At 39.6% G+C, this 22,491-nt stretch overlaps 3 protein-coding genes across 3 annotated transcripts; all 3 read right to left on the reverse strand.

The window, feature by feature from the left end:
- Positions 1-16,639: 16,639 nt before the first annotated feature.
- On the reverse strand, positions 16,640-17,144 carry EV420DRAFT_1233157 (uncharacterized protein; the record flags this gene model as incomplete). The annotated part of the gene is made up of 2 exons (XM_060466558.1): positions 16,640-16,997; positions 17,065-17,144. Coding segments are annotated over 2 exons (438 nt in total), but the record flags the coding sequence as incomplete, so codon positions are not given.
- A 3-nt stretch (positions 17,145-17,147) lies between these two features.
- Positions 17,148-18,485, reverse strand: EV420DRAFT_1281699 (acyl transferase/acyl hydrolase/lysophospholipase; the record flags this gene model as incomplete). Its single annotated transcript, XM_060468280.1, has 3 exons — positions 17,148-17,961; positions 18,014-18,256; positions 18,310-18,485. The coding sequence occupies 3 exons, from the start codon at positions 18,483-18,485 to the stop codon at positions 17,148-17,150; spliced, it is 1,233 nt and encodes a 410-aa protein (XP_060321994.1).
- A 2,453-nt stretch (positions 18,486-20,938) lies between these two features.
- On the reverse strand, positions 20,939-22,149 carry EV420DRAFT_1487970 (uncharacterized protein; the record flags this gene model as incomplete). Its single annotated transcript, XM_060470587.1, has 7 exons — positions 20,939-21,048; positions 21,159-21,266; positions 21,395-21,432; positions 21,521-21,639; positions 21,714-21,817; positions 21,869-21,902; positions 22,105-22,149. 7 exons carry the CDS (start codon positions 22,147-22,149, stop codon positions 20,939-20,941), a joined length of 558 nt encoding a protein of 185 aa, XP_060321995.1.
- Between the last annotated feature and the right edge of the window lie 342 nt (positions 22,150-22,491).

Here is a 22,491-nt window from a genome sequence, read left to right on the forward strand (position 1 = left end):
AGAAGTGCTCAGCTTCTACAGCCATACACTCAAACTTCTCAAAGAATTTGATGGCCATTTTGAACTGCGATTGCTGCAGTTTTTTCCATTGCATCCATTTGATTTGGACCTCTGCCACTTTCTTGAAACGTGTTCAGATGTTTTCCTGGAAGGTTTTCCAGGCAGGAACATGATGTCTCCCACTGTGTGGATCCTTATAATGTCACTGCTGATGGATCCACTAGTTCATTGCTTCCCCATCAAATAGGTGAGCCACAAAGACTACTTGACTTGGGCCATACTCATGTGCTTTGTTGAGTGTGAAGTACTGGGAGAAGGTCTTGAAATAGTATTCGCAATGTGAGAAGAATTGATCCAGGTCATTAGCTTTTCTGTGGAACTTGGCAGGGACTGGTATCAATATCAGCTTCACATTTTCCCAGGGGTTCAGTTGTCTATTGGCAATTGCCCAGCCACCCGGTGGGTCAGGTGGCAAAGGGGGATTTTCAGGGCAAGGTAACAATCAGAGATTCTGATCACTATGAGATGATAGCAGTTGTGCTGGGGGTCGAGGCAGCTTTGGTGGAGGTCCTCCTCTGCCACTCCCACCTCTAGGTCCTCCTAGACCACCACCACTTCCTCCAGATGCAGCTGGTGCTGGTCCATTTGTTCCCCCTATAGGTGCCGATTGTGTGGGATCCCTACCCATGCTGTGGGCATAGAAGGTTCCTCCTGTGGCTTCAATCCCTAGGGTATTGGAGAGTATCCATGTGAGGTCAGGGATTGGTATGTCTGGGCTCACTATTTTTGAGGATCTCAGGTCAGTGAAGAACTCCTCCCCATAGTATCTCCCAGGTGCTATGGCTTGGTCAGGGTGTATCACATTTCAGTTGATGGTGGTGTGATATCAGATTTCAGTACAGAGGATTTTATCCTCAATATTTGAACCTAACAATGTGGCACTGTATGCTTTTTCTTGGTCGGACATGACCCAGGTCATATCATACCGTAAGCACCTGCTGGTCCAATCTAACATTTGTGGCCATGTTAGATCATATATTTGCTGGTCCGTAAGCTCCTGTGCTTGAACCTTGGATGAACTCGGGTGGTTCATCAGAGGGTTCTCCATCATCAGGATCACTGAGCTCATCTTTCTGGGCTCACTGGTTGATGACCATTCTGGTTTGGATCCAGAGATCTAACCTGTTGTCATGGTTGGGTGGGTAGCTAATGACCTGGTATTGGGAGAATATTGTATATCCTGCATACCAGGCATCGTTCCAGTCCCAAATGCCCCTGAAGTATCTGTAGTACTCATCTCAGATCTCCACAGCATCTTCTCACTGCCAGATCCAGGGCTATAGCCCTCTGAGTGGGAGGAAACCTCCATTGTATCTGTCAGGTAGGAACCCTCCCTCTGGTGCAAGGAAGGGTTCAAGCTCGAAGGAGGGTTTTGCTCCTTTGTACTTGTCACTGGCCAAGGTTTGGAGACACTGACAGATGGTGCAGTTGTAATAGAGGTATGGATGGGGAATGGTCTGATCAAGCTCTTCTGGGATGTGGTTCAGGAGGATGATAGGGTCCAGAAAGAGTTGTTCTCCAGCAAACCAGTGGAGGATCCTGTCTCCCTGGAAGGTATCTCCTGGAAAGATGATCCACTGGTCCTCACTAAGTGGGGATCCTGAGTGGGTGTAGTACTCTGGGAGCTCCTCATTATTACTGTCAGAGTATTCAGTGAATACAATGTCGTTGGATCCATCTTCAATGGTGTTGCTGGTTGAAGGCTCTGAGATGTGGGCAAAGTGGGGTTCAGCAAAGTTTCTGAGGTCAGCAATAGTGATGAAGTTTCAAGGGAGAACTTCAGTATCGGGTTGGGGTGAGGGCCAGATGAAATCTGACTCATGGATGGAATCATCGTCCCACCATGAGGGAGGTCCTGCAATTCTGTATGTCCCATTGGGGGTGTAGGATGGGAGAGAGGTTGGGGCATCATGTCACTCTGACTTCGGAGATTCATCTCTTCGATGCTCTTCCGCCTCTCCTGCGCTATCTCCTGTTCCATCCATTCCTCATACATCTCATCCCTCTTCTTGTTCCTGAGCAGGGAGGAATGGGTCTTCAATTTCTTCAAAGGTGGTTCTTCCCTCGGTTTGTCCATCAATGATTCAATCAAATATATCAATGTAAAACCTTTGGATCCCTCTCTGATAGAGGTGCTCTCCATCATTGTTGACTCCTGGGATGGCTGCTGATAACTCCATGGAAGTGACTGACAGCTCCCTGGAGTTGTCATTGTTGTCCCATATCGTGGTGTCCCAGGACCCCTCCATGTTGGTCCAATACTTGACTGTAAATCTGGAGTCTGCTTCACTGTCACTGTCATCAGAAGGGATGCTGAGTTGTCCAAGCTCTTCTTCACAAAGGGATTCTTTGCTTTCATGGTCTCGCTGATCCTCACTCTGAAGCTTGAGCATGGTGGTTTGGTCTTCTCTATCAGGTAAGGGGTGTCAAAGTGCGTCTCGCTCCTCCTTTGGCTGGGGTGTGATTGACCAGAGCCAGATGGTACTCCCTGTCATGAGGTTCCAGTTAATGAGCCATTGAGCCTGTGTACTCTCCCTCTTCCAGAGGTCGATGCTCTTTGGTATTGGGTTGGTTGGGTAAAATGGATAACTGTGATTGCAGTTAGTAGTATCAAGGTACTGAAGGTACTTCCAAAAATAATGGCGGTGCAGTCTGAGGGGGTGAGAGGCATAAAGCTCATTGTACCACAATGAACATTTAGGGTCTCAGGGTATGATGGGTGCTGTTTTATAGATAATGGACTGGAGTTTCAAAAGTATAACAGTGACTGCTTTGAAGTGATACAGTTACCTGTCGTTAGACAATAGTAAGGGTAGTAAGGGCAAGCTTCGGCTAAATGTTAAGTGCTAACTCTAATCTGAACCAAAGTGTGACCTCTATTCTGACACTCACATTCAGTGATTCAGTATTAGAGGGTCTTTGGCAGATTGTGAGAAGTTAGAGCATCACTTAGATAGCAAGAGCAGGGAGCTTGTAAGAGTTAGGAGTATATAACCTTAGCTGAAGCTGGGGTCTAAGACCACAGTGTAGGCTAGCTTAAATACATGTTAGACTTATATTAAAAATAGTGTCTACCAGGGCGCATGCAGCAAGAAGTGCACTTTGCAGCAAATGAGGAGTGAGGACACTGAAAGAAGTGTGTCTTCAACAAATGAGAGTAAAGAGCACATATTACCTGCATCAACACAGGACTCCATCTGAATAGACCATATTCTGTAGACCACCCTTGACTAATAGTTGACTCTTGTTCAACTACTAAGAAGCATGATGCCATCAAGAGAAACATGATAGTGCATGCAGTGCATTGGTCATTTAGAATGTGGCAGCTATAAACTGGGGTGATGGCAACTGGATAAACAGGTAGGAGATGTGCCAGTGGAATATCATAGGTTTGAGAGATAAGATGGGTCAGTCTGGGTTTTTGAGAGATAAAGATAAGGAAAATAGGGGTAGCATTGTAATAGAATTTCAGGTCCACAACTTGCTTTTATCTTTTATTCTGCCAGCACCATTTCACTTTCACCAGCCAGCATTGTTTTACCAGCCTTCACTTTCTACATTGCCATTGTTTCACCCCAGTTCAGCTCAGTAAAGTTATGTCCCCATATGGACACAGATTAGAATTGTTATTGCCACCAGCAGTGTCTGTCATAGAATTTCAGTCAACAGCATAGGATCATCAATTATGGTATTTAGTATCTTGCTGTCAGTTTCAGTATAAGATAGTCTCTGTGTAGACTCAGGATTAGTATAAGTTTCATTTTGCCATCGTTAACCTCAGTATAGTTTCAGTATCAGTCTTGCCCAGTCTCAGTCATTGTTTTGCTGCTGCTAGTTTCTCATCATATTTCTGTCAACCAGTCTCTCTTTAATTTACTGCCAGTTTCCTGACTAGTCTTCATCTATTGCTGCCATGGTATTTGTTATCTTGCCAAACAGTATGTCTCTTTGATGGCATTTTCTCTAATTCTGTCAACATCATATACAGCATTTACTATTTAATTGCTGCCACTTCATTCACAGCTTGCCAGTATTCTCAGTTATACTGGATTCCATTCCTTCTCATATATTGAGACCCTTCCCAGCTTACAGCCAATGCTCTCTAGTACTCAATCATTAAGGGTACTACTTTGCTGACTGAAAAGTTGTAGTGTATACTTGCATTCTTGAGGAATCCATTGCATGGAGGTGTATCAAAACACTCACACAACAACAAAGCCTTTATTGCTGCTATGTGCTATTTGCTGTGAACTCCTCTAGAGTTTGGGTTTTTGCCATTGCCATGGAAGTTTAGACTCATCCACATTGAGGATCACAATCTCCCTACCAAATCCATTCCTCCTGTCTAACTTTGGCTTCTTGACAGCTCCATCAGATCTCACATTTCTCAATCTATTTCCCTTTCAATCTGTTTCCCTTCTGGAGACATTCTTTCTATTGACTTCTATATCACTTGTCTAGATTCATCTTGTAACATTGTTCTGGGATACAATTGGCTCTCCCACTACAATCCATTGATTGACTGGGTAAAGCACAGTATCACTTTCTGTTCTCCATTATCAGTTGTTTCTTCCTCAAGCACTTCTGCGGCTGCTGACACACATGTGCCAGCCCACTCAGACTCTTTTAGTCCAACCCAAACATCCCAATCTTCATCTCCTATTCCAAAATCAAGATCCCAATGGGCTCTGCTGCCATATGAGCCTATCTATTCTTATCCTACCATTCCTTCCTTTGGTGCTTTGGCCACCCCAAGATATCTATTATTTTGGCTGCTGTTTTTGTCTGAGCCTGTGCAGAAGAAGGGGCTCAGCAGTTCACATTGCAGCCTTCTATGCCTAGTGTTAGTGGCAAGGCTACCTCTGCAGCTCCTGTTGTCACATTATACATCAAAGCAGACATAGACATTTCATGAGATCATGAGATGCTTGCTGTTTGGCCAGGTGTGGAATAGGATTGAGTGCGTAGGAAGAATGTAATATATCTAGAGATAAAATCAGTATATGCAATGGAAGGACCACTTACTGGGCTCAAAGGAGAAGGTTCAGGCTTGCTCAATAGCTTAGTGCTTATAGTACAAGGCAAGAAAGTTAAATTCAAATTTCAATGACAATCGGATACAAATGTGAAAGATGGGTAGCCACACACATTCTCTTGCATCACCAGAGCCCATGAATGATAGTAGAGTCATGTATGTACTATCTCTAAGAAGGAAATGTGTCAGATGAAGTAGAATATTCTAGCTACAGACCTCAACCTCGAGCAAGACTAAACCAGCCAGAATATGTGCAAATACAGCATAGGGAGAGCTCATTGCCCTGCTCAGTGTATGAATAGTGGCCCAAGCTGTTGTATCTCAATCCCCAGCACATTCTGTGAAGTATGAGTCAGCTAGTCCAAGACATCAAGTCTACAAGTGTAGCAACTCATACTACTATACCACTAATTTATCTGATGTCCCACTAGAGTACCATGAATTTGCTGATATATTTAGTGATTCCCTTTCTGAAAAACTTCCTGAGCACCATCCTTATGACCTCAAGATCAACATTGAGGAAGATTTCACTCCTCTGTTTGGTCCCATTTATTCTCTTTCTGACTCTGAACTAAAAGCCTTATGTGAGTTCATTGACAATAACATCTGTAATGGTTTCATCACTCCTTTCTGTTCTCTGCATGGAGCTCTGGTACTGTTTGTCAAAAAGAAAACTGGTGAACTTAGACTTTGTGTAGATTATTGTGGACTTGATAAAATCTCTAAAAAAGACAGTTACCCTCTGCTCCTCATTTCTGACCTTCTCAACTCTACATGTTCCACTTGTCTCTACATCAAGCTAGATCTTCACCATGCCTACCATCTTGTCTGCATAACCAAAGGTGATAAATGGAAAACTGCTTTTCAAACCTGCTATGACTTCTTTGAATAGTGTGTTATGCCATTTGAACTTACTAATATAGAATACAAGACTGGTATACTCTGGTTATGATAATAACTGGTATTTATATCTATTTGTATCTACTATACATAGCAATAGGACCTCAGACACATTAGTTATGCTATTTTAATACATATATAGAATTATTATTATAAATACTAATCACTAAATTTTGAATAAATATATCTTTAATAAATATATTATTAATATAGATCTGTATACACCTTATAATAAAGTTTGCAGATCCAGTAAACAGATCCAGTAAACATTAGAAAACACTATAAGATAGCTGTAATATTATTTTAGCAATCTACTTTATTGAGAGATATTAGAGTATGCTAAGTACAAATAGCTTGAATTGATGACTAGTGGGAACTCTGAGATAAGCAGAGAATCCTCACAAACATGTGAGAGGTTTAATTGTAAGATACACTATCTTATATACTACTAAAAATAGAATTATACTACAGAAAGGGGTGGAACAATAAGTAATGGCTATTGGAAGTGCAGCATATTTGATATCTCAACAAGAGATACTAGAAATCTCTTAAGTATTATAAAATATTATTTGAGCATTCTAGTCTAATATTAAACAAGTATTCTAGGCTAAGATGCTAAATTCCTTATGTAGTGACAGTTTAAATAGCTTTAAATAGCTATTACAGCTTAGACAAAACTTTGATTATAAATACAATTATATTTTAAACTTTTATAACAAGTATAGTAAACTGAGATATGAAGTTGAATTTCTTAAATTGAATTTCAATAAGATGTGATGTGACACAGCCCATTCAGCTGGATGAACTTTGTCACATCATACCTTATCAAGCTGGATGGCCATAGTGTGACATATATCATATCGAGCAGAATTTCTTATCACAAATTTTATAAAATAATAAGTGTAGTTAGATATTTAGTATATAAATACTGCATATAAGAATAGCCACTATATCTGTATATATAGCAGATATGAGCCTGTACCATACTGTTAAAGGCTTAAAATATAAATTTTATGATCATATTTATATGAGTTCTGTACAAGTAGGTTAAATCTATATGGATATCTATTTATTTTGGTATATAATAAGGTAAATCAATGTAATATATTATTGTCACTATAAAATATACTTAATGCAGAATATGACCATCTTTTATAATCCTATATATGAGACATAATTGTGAGCAGCAGTAGTAATGAGTGAGAGAGTAATTAGATAATCTAAGTCTATAGCAGTATGAATGTGAGGTTTTTATACCTCTACAAGTATTCTAACATGTTCTAAGAGTGTTGTAAAATTATAGCTAAGTTAGTAAGATAGAAACTTCAAGTATATACATGATATTTCATAGTGGTGCAGGTAAGGTCCAATGACCAGTCAAAGGCACATGTGCCAACAGGTGTCAGCTTGCTCTGCTAATAGTAATATGAATAGAGTATAATATATGTATTAATGAATTTTAGAGATAAAAGAGTTCAAAAAGACCTCAGTATAGTGTTTTCTAATAACATACATGCTTTCTTTTCAATCTTACTGTATTTTAATTCATACTTTTTATCTTCATTTTATATTCATATATCTATTAAGTACTAACTCTAATCTGAACCAAGGCTTGATCTCTTATACTGATACTCATATTCGGTGATTCAGTGTTAAGAGAAATGTTGGCAGATTATAAGCATTAGGGCATAACTTAAATAGTGAGAGCAAGGAGCTTGTAAGAGTTAGGAGTGTATAATCTTAGCTAAAGCTGGGGTTCATAGCCACAGCTGAGGCTAGCTTAAATACATGTTTTTATCTATTCTATAAATAGTATCTTGTCCACCTTCTGGTCAGAGAAGTAGGTCTTTCAGCAAATGAGCATGAAGGTCCTTCAAAGAAGTATAGCCTTCAGCAAATAATCATGAAGGTCACTAAAAGAAGTATGGCCTTTAATGAATGAACATGAAGGAGAATGTATTACTTGTATGGAAGTGGGACTCTGCCTGACTCAGCCATAGTAAATGGACTGCCCTTGACTGGCAGTATATATGGTCGAACCACTAAGAAGTGTGATGCCATCATGGGAAGCATGATAGTACATGAGAGTTATCAGTCATCTGATATGCAGTTGCCAGATAGCCGGGTAGTGAACAGGCCAGAGAATATAGTAGGTCTGTTGGATAAGATAGGATTGGAGATGTTCCGAGGAGTGAAGGATAAGATAAGATAAGGAAAATAGAAGGTAAGGTCATAATAATTGCTGCATTATATTGTTGAACAAATAAGACTAAGAAGAAATAGTGTTGCACTAAAAAATCAAAGTACATAGGGTATGGTGACTTATGATAAGAAACAGGAGTGTAACAAGCATGCCAATAGAAACCCAACTTCAACTCGACTCTAACAAACCACATCCTGGAATCCTATGGATTCCAATTCTTAGTTTCTATTTTATATTTCACCTCCATTATAATTTATCAATAGTCTGACATCAGTAGTGAATGTGTCATTGGACTCCATCAGCTACTGACCAGTAGAATACAACCTTCAACAACCTTAGAATATAGACCAATCCAAGTAGGAACTAGATCAGACTCTTAATTAGTATATAAGCCTTAGAATTACACTGTAGATACTCAGTTCAAATATCAACTTGGTTCAGCCCAATCTCTTTCTTTCTGACTCTGTCAAACTCTCATTCTCCAGTCTGCAGTACTCTGATCCATTGGACATTGATGAGCCTAAACTTCTGTGGCAACAGCAAAAACTAAAACTCTAGAGGAGTTCACAGCAAATAGTGTGTCATGGCAATAAAGGCTTTGTTGTTGTGTGAGTGTTTTGGTGCATCTCCATGCAATGAATTCCCAAGAATGCAAGTATACACTGTGACTTTTCAGTCAGCAAAGTAGTACCCTTAATGATCAAGTACTAGAAAGTGTTGGCTGTAAGCTGGGAAGAGTCTCGATAGATGAGAAGGAACAGAATCTGGTATAACTTGGAATATCAGCAAGCCATGAATGAAGTGGTGGCAATTGACTAGTAAATGTTATGGGCAATGTTGACGGAATTAGAGAAAATGCTATTAAAGAGAAATACCATTGGCAAGATAACAAATACCATGACAGCAAGAGATGAAGACTATAGTCAAGAAACTGGCAGTAAACCGAAGAGAGACTGGCTGGTGGAAATATGAAGAGAAAGCTAGTGATGGCAAAATGATGACTGATACTGGGCGAGGCTAAGATTAACTGCAGTAAAACGAAACTGATATTGATCCTGAGTCTACATGGTGACTATCCTATACTGAAACTGACAGCAAAATACCAAATACCATGACTGAAGGTTTTATACTAAAACTGTTGACTGAAATTCCATGACAGACACTGCTGGCAGAAATAATGATCCTAATCTGTGTCCACATGGGGATGTAACTGTACTGAGCTGAACTGGGGTAAAACAATGGTGACATAGAAAGTGAAGGCTGGTAAAACAATGCTGGCTGGTAAAAGTGAAACTGTGCTGGTGGAATAAAAGATAAAAGCAAGTTGTGGACATGAAATTTCATGTATTGGTGCAATATGAGCATACACCAATACCGTTAGAAGAAAAGCCATGACAGAGAGTATAACTTGGAGTGACAGGGTTTTATTGTCTGTCTCCTAGTGAGTACAAGTGGTGACAGTGGTTGATAACATGGGCGATAACTAGTGTGTCTGGTAACTTGTGTCTTTCACTACCATTTTCCATGGTGTATACTAGCTTTTATACTATGAGTCTGGAATAAATTTAGAATACTTGAAGCAAGTCCTTAGTAAGTCTGTAGTACATAGATTGGTAAGAAATGATACAAAACACATGTTCCCAAGATTCTAAAGTAACAGCACCCATATGGATTTACCACATATAGATAAAGTGATTAGCAAGAATGCCACCGATCTCTAGAATTTTGAGCTGCTGTGTTGCTGCAGCAAAGTATATTGAAGCAAGTGTACTGAAGTAGATGCTTGCAGCAATCACTTGGCAGTATAACAGCCTTAGTAAAGACTGAGGAAAGGTCACAGCATTAGAGCTAATGCCACAGAATTGCTATTTGAGCTGTGGAATTGTAGCTGTGCTGTGGAATTGCAGCTGTGCTAGGCAATCAGATGGGATTCTAAATTTGTGAGATTGACAATCAGGTGCCTGGCAGAATTAATAAAAGGGGTGTGTAATTGATGTGGGGTACAAGTGGGGAAGGATCATTGATGCCATTAAGCAATATTGCCAGGAGTGAAATAGTATGTTAGTGTGGTGGCTGAGGAATTAGCTATCTGGTAAAATCTACGAATTCTGAGCATACAGAGCCTGGAGGCTCATCAACATACCTCTTACCTTGTCTCTGTTGCTCTATAGACTTCCATTCATATTCATCTTAGGGCTTTGGCTCAGGAGTGACATTGCTAATAGCTTCATCTATGCCTGACACATTCCATGACTTTGTGCTATGTGCAACTTCTGCCACATTCCTATTGGCATGATCCTAACAGGAGGATTGACAAGCTATCTATTCTGCAGCTGTGTTAAAGAGACAATGGGCATCCATTATGCACCAGAAGCTTGTATATTTGAGAGGGTGTCAGAGCGGTATAAAAGAAGGTGATGTAATGAGGGACTGTTGTTCTTTGCCTGGTATACCATATATGAAATAAAAGTATAACATACTTATTTGAACACAAGCAAGGTAATCAATCATTGGGATCCTAGAAATTGTATTTGGAAGACAATACCACTATGCATGATGCAGTACATCTTTCTGAGCTACAAAGCATGTTTGTGCCAGCTGTAAGACATCAATCTTGAACATTGCCTGGTCAGCCTAGTTCTGAGACAGTACAAAGGTTATCATAGTCATACCTAGTGCATGAGCCTCCAGTCAGACCTCTGGAACAGGACAATGCATGGGCTGCAGCTGCATGAATTTTTCAGTGATGCAGATGAGATGGTGCACAATCAAGGTGATGTGAATGAAAGTGTGAGTAACAAGAAGGAGGTCGAGAAACAAACTGAGAAGAGGAGGTGCTGTAAGGGTAAAAGGAGGCAGGAAAAAATATTGAAAAAGACAACTGTGATATCAGACAGTAGAAAACACTGCAGCCAAGGTGTTGGGAGATGGGGGATAAAACCAAGACATGAAGATGCTGAGGTAAAGACACTATCATGATCTTGAAAGTAAGTTGTTCTATAGTGGAAACCATTTTACTGACTGTATGCATTAACCAAAAATTGAAAGTGACAATTGTCTAATGTGCTATGACTATTATTTGGTCAATTTTCCAATACAATCTTGAAGAAGATGAGAGTCACATCGAAATGAGAGCTAGTTGAAGAACAAGAAGGTGAAGTTTCTCTATACAAAAAGAAACCACATTGAGGCTTAGTGTGGTTAACTTTTTTCTCTTGGAAACAGTAGTAGGGATTATGATTTGATGTCTAGACAGTGTGTATATAGTTGATTTGATTTTGTGCTGATAGTCTTTTTTTTTTGCTGATTGTGAACAGTATAGTAGTATAAATGTACTTGATGTCACAGCAAGAAATCTCCCCTTGGCCTTCCTCCTGGCTCTTACAGCTCAATGGTGGTACCATTACAGATGCAATATGGCTGTGAGATCATAAGCTCAACACTAATTATTGATGAATTTTAGTTTAAAATGCACATTGGCCCATTGTCATTGATGACCTCATCTTCAAGAACCTTTCTTGGAACATCAGGGATACCATGGTAGCAGGAGAATAATTTGAGGAAAATCATCAATTTTTAGCAAAAGCATACCAAAGCATTATGTACTCACCAGTATTGAACATCTTACCCTCTCTTTCAATTAGTACAGCAAAGTGAAATTGAATATGTCATTAAGAGCATTGCTTGCATTGGAGACACTTCTCTAGCACTCTGGAATACTTGAATGTTGTTGAGAGCTTAGTTTGTATTGGAGAGGCTTTTGAGGCTCCTGCAGCACCCCTGAAAAGCCTAAAGTTCCTCACATTGAATATAAATGTGACTCTTCAATTTAACCAATTTATTCCCCTGCAATATATATGTTGTGCTCTCTGAAAGTGGACACTATCTTGAGAAGAATTACAAGTATAGCATGACTCTCTCCAAAAGCTCTAGTAATAGTCAATGCAAATTAAACAAAATGATGATGAGATCAAGATAAACATCCCTGAAGTTGGAACAACCAGTCATTGGATATTGACATCTGGACTCAGCAAGATCCAGATGTCTAGACACCTAGACAGTATGGACATTTATTGAATAAGGTTACTGAGATTATGATAAAACTATGCAAAACCTTTTTGATCTTCTCTGTGCCTGAATCAATCCTTTTCCAGTCTGCTTTATATAAAATATCCCCTTACAGCATGTGTTTCCTTAGCTGTACATGGAAAAGAAATATATCTTTGAGCAAATATTATGATAATCTGACAGATGTTGTAGTTTTGAAAAGATATATTATTTTAGTATTACATCTTCTATATTATTGTCTTGATTTTTTTGCTTCAATCAGAACATCACAGCTCTAAAGAAGATGGCAGAATCTTGTGAAGAATATGCCAATTCATAGCATGGTCTTGGCATATGGTAAAGCTGAGTACTAGTTGCATAAGTTGAATGTAGTTGCTGTATCCAGCAATGTCAGAGACTGAGTCCAGGCTTCATTTCTGCAGCCTTTGCTAGATAAGCCGACAATGACATATCATTAATTTTGCTTGCAATACTCTCTAGTCAATGTATTCTGGGATATCTTATGATGTTTTCATTCTAACAGTAAAATACTGCCTGGGAAAAGCTAAGATAAATATCCAGAATATTTAAATTTTACTCAGAAAAATGTTTCACATACAATTTGATAATAAATTTTCAGCAAATTAGTGCTTTCTCATGATTAGCAGCATCTAATTGAGGGATTACCCCCATAGTGAGACTAGAATTTTAGCTCATAGACTTTATTGGAGTCTACCTCAATGCCAAACCTTAAGGTGAAACTATGTCAATTTACTCCAAAAATATGAAGAGATTGTTACCAGAGATCTTTCACCAGATAATTATATTCTCAGGATGTATTGTGTGATATACAGAACCATGGATGCTAGAAATACTTGATTCCACAAGTTGAACAAGATGTTCATGGCATTTGGACACATTCAATCTCATGCAAATCTATGCATAAGGTTGTTGAAACATGGAGGAGAACAAATCATTACATGCATGTACATTGATAACATAGCTGATGCCTCTTCATCTAAAGCTGAAGGAGAGCTTGTAAGGAAAGAGATTGGGAAGGTATACAATATCAAGAATATGGGCAAATATAATAGTGTCCTTGGAATGATGGTAGAGTTCAACAACAATATTGAATCAATCTTGCTACATTAAAAAACCTCATAACAAAGACCCTAGAATAATTCAGCATGCTTGATTGCAAACCAAAGGCCATTCCTTTACCAGTCGGAACCCTAGTTGCCCTTGATACTCAACCAAGATCTATCCTCACATCAGACAAAGAGTTCATAGAATATAAGGACTATAAAGCTGTACTGGGATCTTTGAATTATATTACCAATAAGACTTGTTCAGATATTGCATTCACCATAAATTACTTCCAACATTTTGCCTCAGACTCTTGACCTATTCATTGGAATAGAGCAATGCACATTTTAGCATATCTTAAGAGAAAATCAGGCACCAAAGCAGATAATGGATTAATGCCAGTTGGATATGTGGATTCATCACATGAGGATGACTGTACCACTGGAAAATCTATGATAGGCTATATATTCCAAATGGCTGGAGAACCTGTTTCATGAAGCAGTCATGCACAAAAGAGGGTGGTGTTATTGACAACTGAAGCTAAATATGTCATCATGGTTTATGAAGGATAGCAATTGATATGGATGGGATCTTTCTTAGATGAGCTGGAGATTGAAAAGGATCACCCTTATACTATTTAGTGTGACAATAACAGCACTATTGACCTCACCAAGTCCACTAGAGGCTATGGAAAATCAAAATACTTCACATTGGATTACCATTAGATATGAGAGATAGTATAACTTAAGGATTTGGATATCAAGTATATTCTATCTGAAAACAATCTTGTTGATATATTCACAAAGACTATTCCCAAGCTACATGCAACAAATCTCTTATGACATATGAGATTCACTGAAGTTTAATTACAATAGGCATTAACTTCAGAAGGAGTGTCAAGAGGTTCAGTCAACACTTTCATTGGGCTTTCCAGGAAGTCTGTATTTATAGAGGAGTGGTTAGTATTCATTAGTGTGATTGTTACCATACTTTAGGATTTTTTTGTTCCATCACACCTCAGTCTTTTACACCCATTGTGAGTGAAGACTGAGGTACATTTTTACTACTTTATATATTGATATAGTACTTATAACTACATAGATTGTTGTTTCTTTACAGATATTATCAATTCAGTCTTTTACACCCATTGCAAGTGAAGACTGAGATCATTGTTTCTTGACAAAATGCAGAGATGAAATATAAAATAGAATGTAAAATAAAAACTGGGAATCAGAAACCATAAGATTCCAAAGAGTGGTTTGTCAGAGTTGACTTAAGATCAGAGTTCTGTTGGCATGTGTGTTATACTGGGTTGTGATCTTTGAAAAATGTTATTTCAGATTGGTAATATACCTATATACTAAAACACAAGTTATGAAAGATACAAAAGAGTCACACAAAAAAGAGTCATATTCTAATCATAAGCTTTATGATTCTATAAACTAGCCTAGGATTATACTAACTTGAAGCTTAAAGTTAACTCATTGTCATTAATCCTTATAGCTTTCTAATGACAGCTTTAAATCTAGCTCTTCTATCTCTTTCCATCAATACTAATTCTTATATGTTAATACTAAATCATTCATAAGTATTAATATCTCTGAATAATATTTTCACAAAGCATGCATTCTTACTGATAGCACCTGTAATTGCAGGTCTTCTGCCTCTTTCCATTGACCTTGATCCCAATATGTCTCTGCTAAATTATTCATAGCTGTCAATGTGTGTGGATGATCTTTTTCTAAAGCATGCTTGCTTGCTGATAACACCTGTAATTGCAGGTCTTCTGCCTCCTTCCATTGTCCTTGATTCCTATATGTTAATGCTAAATTACTCATAGCTATCAATGTGTCTGGATGATCTTCTCCTAAAATATGCTTGCTTGCTGATAACACCTGTAATTGCAGGTCTTCTGCCTCTTTCCATTGACCTTGATTCTCATATGTCCCTGCTAAATTACCTATAGCTGTCAATGTGTTTGGATGGTCTTCTCCTAAAGCATGCTTGCTTGCTGATAGCACCTGTAATTGCAGGTCTTCTGCCTCTTTCCATTGACCTTGATCCCAATATGTCTCTGCTAAATTATTCATAGCTGTCAATGTGTGTGGATGATCTTCTCCTAAAGCATGCTTGCTTGCTGATAACACCTGTAATTGCAGGTCTTCTGCCTCTTTCCATCGACCTTTATTTTTATATGTTTCTGCTAAATTACCCATAGCTGTCAATGTGTCTGGATGATCTTTTCCTAAAACTTGCTTCCTTGCTAATAACACCTGTAATTGCAGGTCTTCTGCCTCTTTCCATTGTCCTTGATTCCCATATGTTAATGCTAAATTACTCATAGCTATCAATGTGTCTGGATAATCTTCTCCTAAAGCATACTTGCTTGCTGATAACACCTGTAATTGCAGGTCTTCTGCCTCTTTCCATTGACCTTGATTCTAATATATTGATGCTAAGTTATTCATAACTATCAATGTCTTTGGATGATCTTCTCCTATATTATTTTTATATTTTTCTAATAAAAAACACTGTAGCCTCTGAGCTTTTTTCCATTTACCATTATAGAAAAATGCATTTGCAATCTGATTAATTATATAATCATTTTTATCAAGTATGTTATCAGTTAGATGTAAACTTAGAGTTTGAAAAAAAATATAATCTTCTTTATTCTATTTTTTTGGTACTGATTTTGCTATTATAGTTATTGCAGTATTATGAACACTTTGTTTTTCTACCTCTTGCAATCTATCAAGACACCATTTATGTACTAATGAATGCATAAAATATATAAGAGTTCTGTCTTTCTCTGTCTTTTTAATAAGTGAACAAGCTAATAGAAGTGATATCCCTTTTCGAAATGTTTTAGAATTCCACTTATTACTTTCAGTTTTCATCAATAATTTATTATAGCTATCTTTTATAATATAATCATCAGTCAAATTATCTGTTATAGCTGCACGATTAAATATTTCTTCAGATATATTTTTATTGTAGAAAAATGCAAATAGTTCTAATATTTTCAATGCATATTGTGCATCAATTGCTGATGAGTCATTTTTTTGTGCTTGAGATTGTATTGCTTTTAATGATAGATTCCATACTCCATATATATTTTGCTCTTTTTCAGAAAGACCTATTTCTGTTAATCTCTCTTTACGATTTTTATCAAACAACTCAAGATAATCATAAATTGTATAATAGCCATATTGAATAGATGATCCAGCAAGATCAATTGCTAATGGTATATAACCAAGCTCAAATACTATAGCTTTAGCATATCTATTAATTTCATTATTTATTTCTTTAAGATCACTAGCATTAAAAAGCAAGTTTATAGCTTCTTCAGATTCCATTTCAGATACAGCTATTCCAGCATTTTCAGTAATGCAAATCAGATTAGGATTATGACTTGTAATCAAAATATTTCCTTTTTGTCCAGAAGGTAAATACTTTTGTAATAGACCAATGTTATAATAGTCTGCATTATCATATATCAAAAGCCATTCTTGTTCATAAATTTCTGAAATCCAATCAAGTGTTAAACTTTCATTGTATGTCTGAGAGTTTAATGTTTTTTGTGGTATATATTTAATATAAATATTCTTGAGACTTTGAACAATTGTGCTTTCTGATGATGCATCAATCCAAAATATAATAGAGAAACTAATAAAGTTCAAATATTTATATAAGTTTATTGAAAAAGCATTTTAAACTGACTTACCCTTTTGACTCAATCATATTTTCAGCAAACTTTAAAGCAATCTGACTTTTACCAATTCCTCCCATTCCATGAAGTAGAAAAAGACGCCTTTTTCATGGTTTTTCATGAGGAGCAAAATATTTTTCAAGCTCAGACAGATATTGCTGATGTCCTGTAAACAAAGGTAGCACAGAACCTGGCAAAAATATCATGGAAGGCTTTGAAACTGAAGTTATGTGTCCAGCTATAATCATATTAGCTTTTAACCTATAAATCCTAAACAAATAAAACCTACCAAATGTCCCTAATGTATGGGTTCTCTTTGTATTAGGGCTGGAACAGAGACATTCTACAACTCCTTCAACTATTTTAGATGTATTGGGTTCTCTCAGATAGACACTTGTATGAGCTAGTATAATAGCTCCTCCTTCCTGCCAATCATCTACTTCCAATACTCCAGTTCCATGTATAACATTCAACCTAAAATATGTTCCTGGACTATTATCATACTGTTTTGTGAAGTCAGAAGAGACAGACTCGCAATCAGTAGCAATCTTTGTGACAGTCTGTAATAGCAGAAGAGGTAAGAACTTCCCCATGCCTCTTGGTTGCTGAAATCCATTAGGTCCTGGATGACCTGTTCCAACACTGAGAAATACTCCAATAGAACAATCACTGCCAAATAGTTGCATTGCCTCCTCTCTGACTTCTTTTGAAGGATTGTTATGACTAAAACCAGCATCAGTATATAAAGAACTGATCTCTCCTGGACCAGCAATCATGATAGATTTAAAAATCTTTTGAGTAGCAGTTGTAGCTCGGACAGCCTCCCAGACCTTGCAATCTGGTCCTTGATTGGAGAGTCCTGCATATGTCCGAAATCGCTGTGGAGATTCCAGATTGGCAGTAGTTTTAGCACAGACAAACCTAATGTAGAGATGAGTATAAGAGTAGAGGAATACAGCCATAATCAACATACACATTGCCAATTGAGTCCTTTCCTGCATTTGGATCAAGCAAACTCTCATCACCAGTATACCCCCCATGGCTATGCTTGACAATCTCCTTAATCTCTGCTTTCAAGATACTAGCCTTAAACTTTTCATCCTTGTAGAATGGTTTATGGTTGTCAGGGCTGAATACAGCAGCTGCAAGTTTGTTATAGCTTCGCAGTGCATCTTCAGTTGACATTTTCAGTCGACCCAGCATGATTGCATTGAGACTACAAGACTAATATCAGCCTCTATGGAGCCTACAGTAGAGCACACAACTCACCCTCCAGTACCAGAACCTCCAATAAGATGGAAATACTCATAAGGTTTTGGTACCTCAGGCAATTGCTTCTTGGCTTGGATGCGCTTCATGATTTCATCAAGAATGATGAGCTGAGACACCCCACGTATCCCGCCGCCGTCTATCTCATGTATTAGTAAACACCATGCAAAGAACATGGAGAACGCACCAAGCGACAGCAAGTTCATAGGGCTGTTGTTAGAAGTGTTTAAATTGGCCATCGATGAACAAGATTCTAGACATTTCAGGTCAGTGGACATGGTATACACTCACTGAAGGCCGCCGTACCTTTCGATAGAAAATAGATAGCTAGATGCTTTCAGATGAGAATGCAGATGAGTGGTAAGAGGACAAGTTGTCGTGGGAAAGGCATGGCGATTTGTGCATTGCTGTAGAAGGATCACGGAGGAATCGATGCACCGGTAAGTTCATCTTGATGGTGGCTTGATCTGTGATGGCCTGAATTGGCGCCGCGAACGATGTATGAGAGAAAAAGAAATAGTATTCCAAGTACGGAAGACATAAAAAGATATAAGGATTAAGCCAGTACAGTCCCCGATGCCAGTCTGAAATTCTCTGCATCGCTCAAACAATTGATGGAAAGAATGACCACGAAGTAGTGGAACTTTTACCAGCCTTGTGATGGTTCGAGAGTGATGAGACTGAATTGACCGCATCAAGTTGTGCAACAGCCCTGCATGATGGGCACCTCACGGGGACGGCAGCGGGTCATACCTGCTTGAGATTAACAATGGAAACATGAATGCAAAGACGCCAATGAACAAGTAGGCCAAGAAGACGCACCGTGCATATAGGCACACGCTAGACCAAGTAGCTTTCAGATATGTTCATCGGTGGTTTGATATATCTGACACTGGGTTCTAGTTTGCCTTTCTGAAACACATTCATCACATCGAAGGAGAAATGTGCTCAGCCTACGACGCATGTAAGTCAGTTGATGTTGGAGAAAGGAGAACGGCATGCACGCACAGACACAACTCTATATCGTCTATCAATCTACTTCTCCCTCCAGAAATGGTGCACCGAAAACACATACATGGCCAGACAGTGGCAAGAAACATGCATAGCACTCCCAGAGACGGTGGGGGCCAGGTCTGAGAGCACGACATCCACCAAGCCTCACCCTTCCTCCGTTGTCTGAGGTCCATTATTGCTACATCCGTTCTGTGATCGAAACAGTCCTACTGAAGAAACCGAGTGTCAGGAATGAGATACATTAAGAAAGTCGACAACGATGATAGCCCCAGTCCCGCAACCCTGACTTTCACAACAAGTAAGCATCTCTTCTATTTCGTTGATGTTGTAAGTAACGTAGTCGCAGTGCCGGGGCGAGAGCTCTGCCTATCCTCGTCTGGGTGGTACCCTGAACGCATGATGCAACTGGTTCCTTGGGTGTTGTAGCGACGTCGACACTGATATTGACATCCTCCTGGCAGAGAAAATCTAGCTGGCTGTCGAGTTTGAGAAGTTTGAACGACAGAGGTGCATTGTGGTCACAGCGCCGCCGTGCCATCAGTTGCGGAGACCAAGAGTGAGGCGAAGGAAGAACAAAATAATATAGATGGCCAGGAAGAGGGCCTTTTGTTTGGTGTAGTAAACAGCCCCCGCTCTCTCTCTTACCAAGATGTCGCTTTGCTCGGGATATCAACAAGTTGGCTAATTTGCCGTTCAGACCAGACGGCGACAACGAAAGAAACTTCTATGTTGGGCTCGAACTGGGACACGTCGCGCCAACCTTCATCCCGAGTTGTGAGAGTTATCGATTGACTGTTCACAGGGCTGCCGTCTACTCGGGTCGAGAGTTTGGACACCCCAACGCCATTTCTGCAGCTGGCTAGCACAGTGCTATGAAGCTTGACTTGGGTAGATCTTCTCAGGTGCGTTGACTCATCCTCTTGAAGCTACAGTATCTTAGCATACCAACAGAACGTCTACTGATCACAGTAAGAGCACAGTAGCCTACGTGACAAGCATACATATTGACAATGGGTTTGTTTCAAAGAGGTGCAACTCGAAGAGCAGGACAAAGTCCAAGACACGCAACCTTTGCGCTGAAATCTACACGTGCCGAATCACTGACAAACCTAATCCTACACCGTGTCGGTGTTGTCAAGACGACTATTGATTTCTGGTGAAGCAGTGCCCATCAAAGGTAAGTCCAATATGTGTTCTATCACGGACTCTCAACTTGAACCAGCTTGAAGGTCTGTCTACAAGTCACTGGGTTCTTTTCCCAGAAGGCCTTCATTATTAACTCTGAATAGAACGAATTGCCTCCGTTCAAGACCACCGATGCCTTGAAACAAACCCCATATGCATTAAGGCCGCCAAGCTGAGGCCGCCTGGATCGTTGAAGGAGGGATATCACCAGGCTTTTGAAGTGCAAATCTTGACGAAAAGGCTGGGGAGACAGTTCATGGGAGGAGTTCTGGAGCAGTATGTGGCTACTACATTCGATATTTCTCTCACACCTGACGCTTTATTTTAGTCGACGTTATCCGCGCTAGCTATATATCCAAGTTCCAGACATAGAGGTCGTAGTTCCCTTCATGTCAAGAAAAAGTCGCGAAAACCTTTTCCTTGCGTGATATTATTCTGCCTTGCCTGTATCCCGTACCCTGACATTATACTGGAACAGCCCTTCAGAGTCCAGGCTCCCTTCTAACACGAGACGTGGATGTGTGCTGAGCAAGCATATGTCTATGGATCCTGGTCGTTAGCAAGTCATACTTTCGAACTAGATATCCATCAAGCCACGCAAGAGAAGACCACCAGCAGGAGCAAAAGGTAGTATGCTCTTCTGGCATCACCTCTCATTTCTCTGCTACAACCCCATCCTGATTTGACGTGTCGTCCTCTCGAGCCCATCTCATCCACCCTCAACTCCGTTACTCGGCAGTCCATCGCTGCTGTTTGTCCTAGAAAAGGCCTTCATTGTCGACACAGAAGAATCAGATGCCTCGTCACGTCCCAACGTTGTCATTACAATTCTATGGGGGTGAACCAGAGCTAACGATCACCGCATGAGTTGAGATATGATTGCTACCTTTTGGATGAAGCCTGGATGCCACGTCACTCAAGGTCCTACTTTAAATATCGAGTTCTTCAATTAAAACAGGATTCTCTCTAAGTGTTATAGCATCTCTCCCAGTTGCACCTCTTCATGACATACATGAGGCTTTTTCGTTCCTCCTTCCACAGCTTCAGAACACGAAGCTCAGCGGTCAGAATTGTCTTTGCCCCCATCAAAGTGACCTCGCTTGGAATCCCCTCGACGGCAAGAGGCAGAACCTAGAGGCTAGTTGTCATTGACGTAGTGCTATGCCATCTTCATGAGACCCGGAAATGGATGCAGGTGGACAGACATACCTTGACTCGAGGCACGCGTAGCAAGGATACCGCATCGAAAACGACTCAAGGCCTGTTGAACTGGTGAACGTGCCCTCATCATCAGCCAGGAAATGTATAGCTGCGAACCACAATTAGTTGACACCCCATCTATAGTCGAACAAATACACACGGGTGCCATTCGGAACGAGCTTCTCCTTCCAAGCCTTATGCATCAAAAAGGATCAATTCTGGTGCATATATGGAGGGGGAAAGATCCACGAACTGTTCACTGACCACCACGATGTATATATCCCTTCCATTGCTTTAGCTCGTACTCCTTGATATACCCCAGGACCTGGGTTCCAGTGAACATTCCTGGTACACCTCTTAGAGTCAAGTACGACAACAAGGAAATCCTACACTCACGATGATGTTCTTCCCTTCCCAGTTAAAGACACGTTTTTGGTGCATACTGCTTGACGGAAGGGGTTTGTGCTGAGGTGGGAGGCTGAGGGCTCAACGACATGATGGCGGTAGTATCAAAAGCAGGATGTGGAAAAGGCAGAGAACTACATTCGCGTCTCTATGTAAATTTCCTGATGTCCGAGTCAGTCAAGTATTTACATAAAGAAATGGTACTAAAGCATACTGATACCAAGTCGAGTAAATTCCTGCATTGTGAGGATGTAGATAGAACGTCCTAGCTAATATTCCCTTCTTTGTTATATTCGCTGTCTGGTCTGAATTTGTTGATTTGGACATCGCAGTAAGAGGGAAAGAATACATGTTGTTTACGGTGCCAAACAAGTCGTC

Source organism: Desarmillaria tabescens, assembly GCF_030435595.1.
Source record: "Desarmillaria tabescens strain CCBAS 213 chromosome Unknown EV420scaffold_148, whole genome shotgun sequence".
NCBI classification, from domain to species: Eukaryota; Fungi; Basidiomycota; class Agaricomycetes; order Agaricales; family Physalacriaceae; genus Desarmillaria; species Desarmillaria tabescens.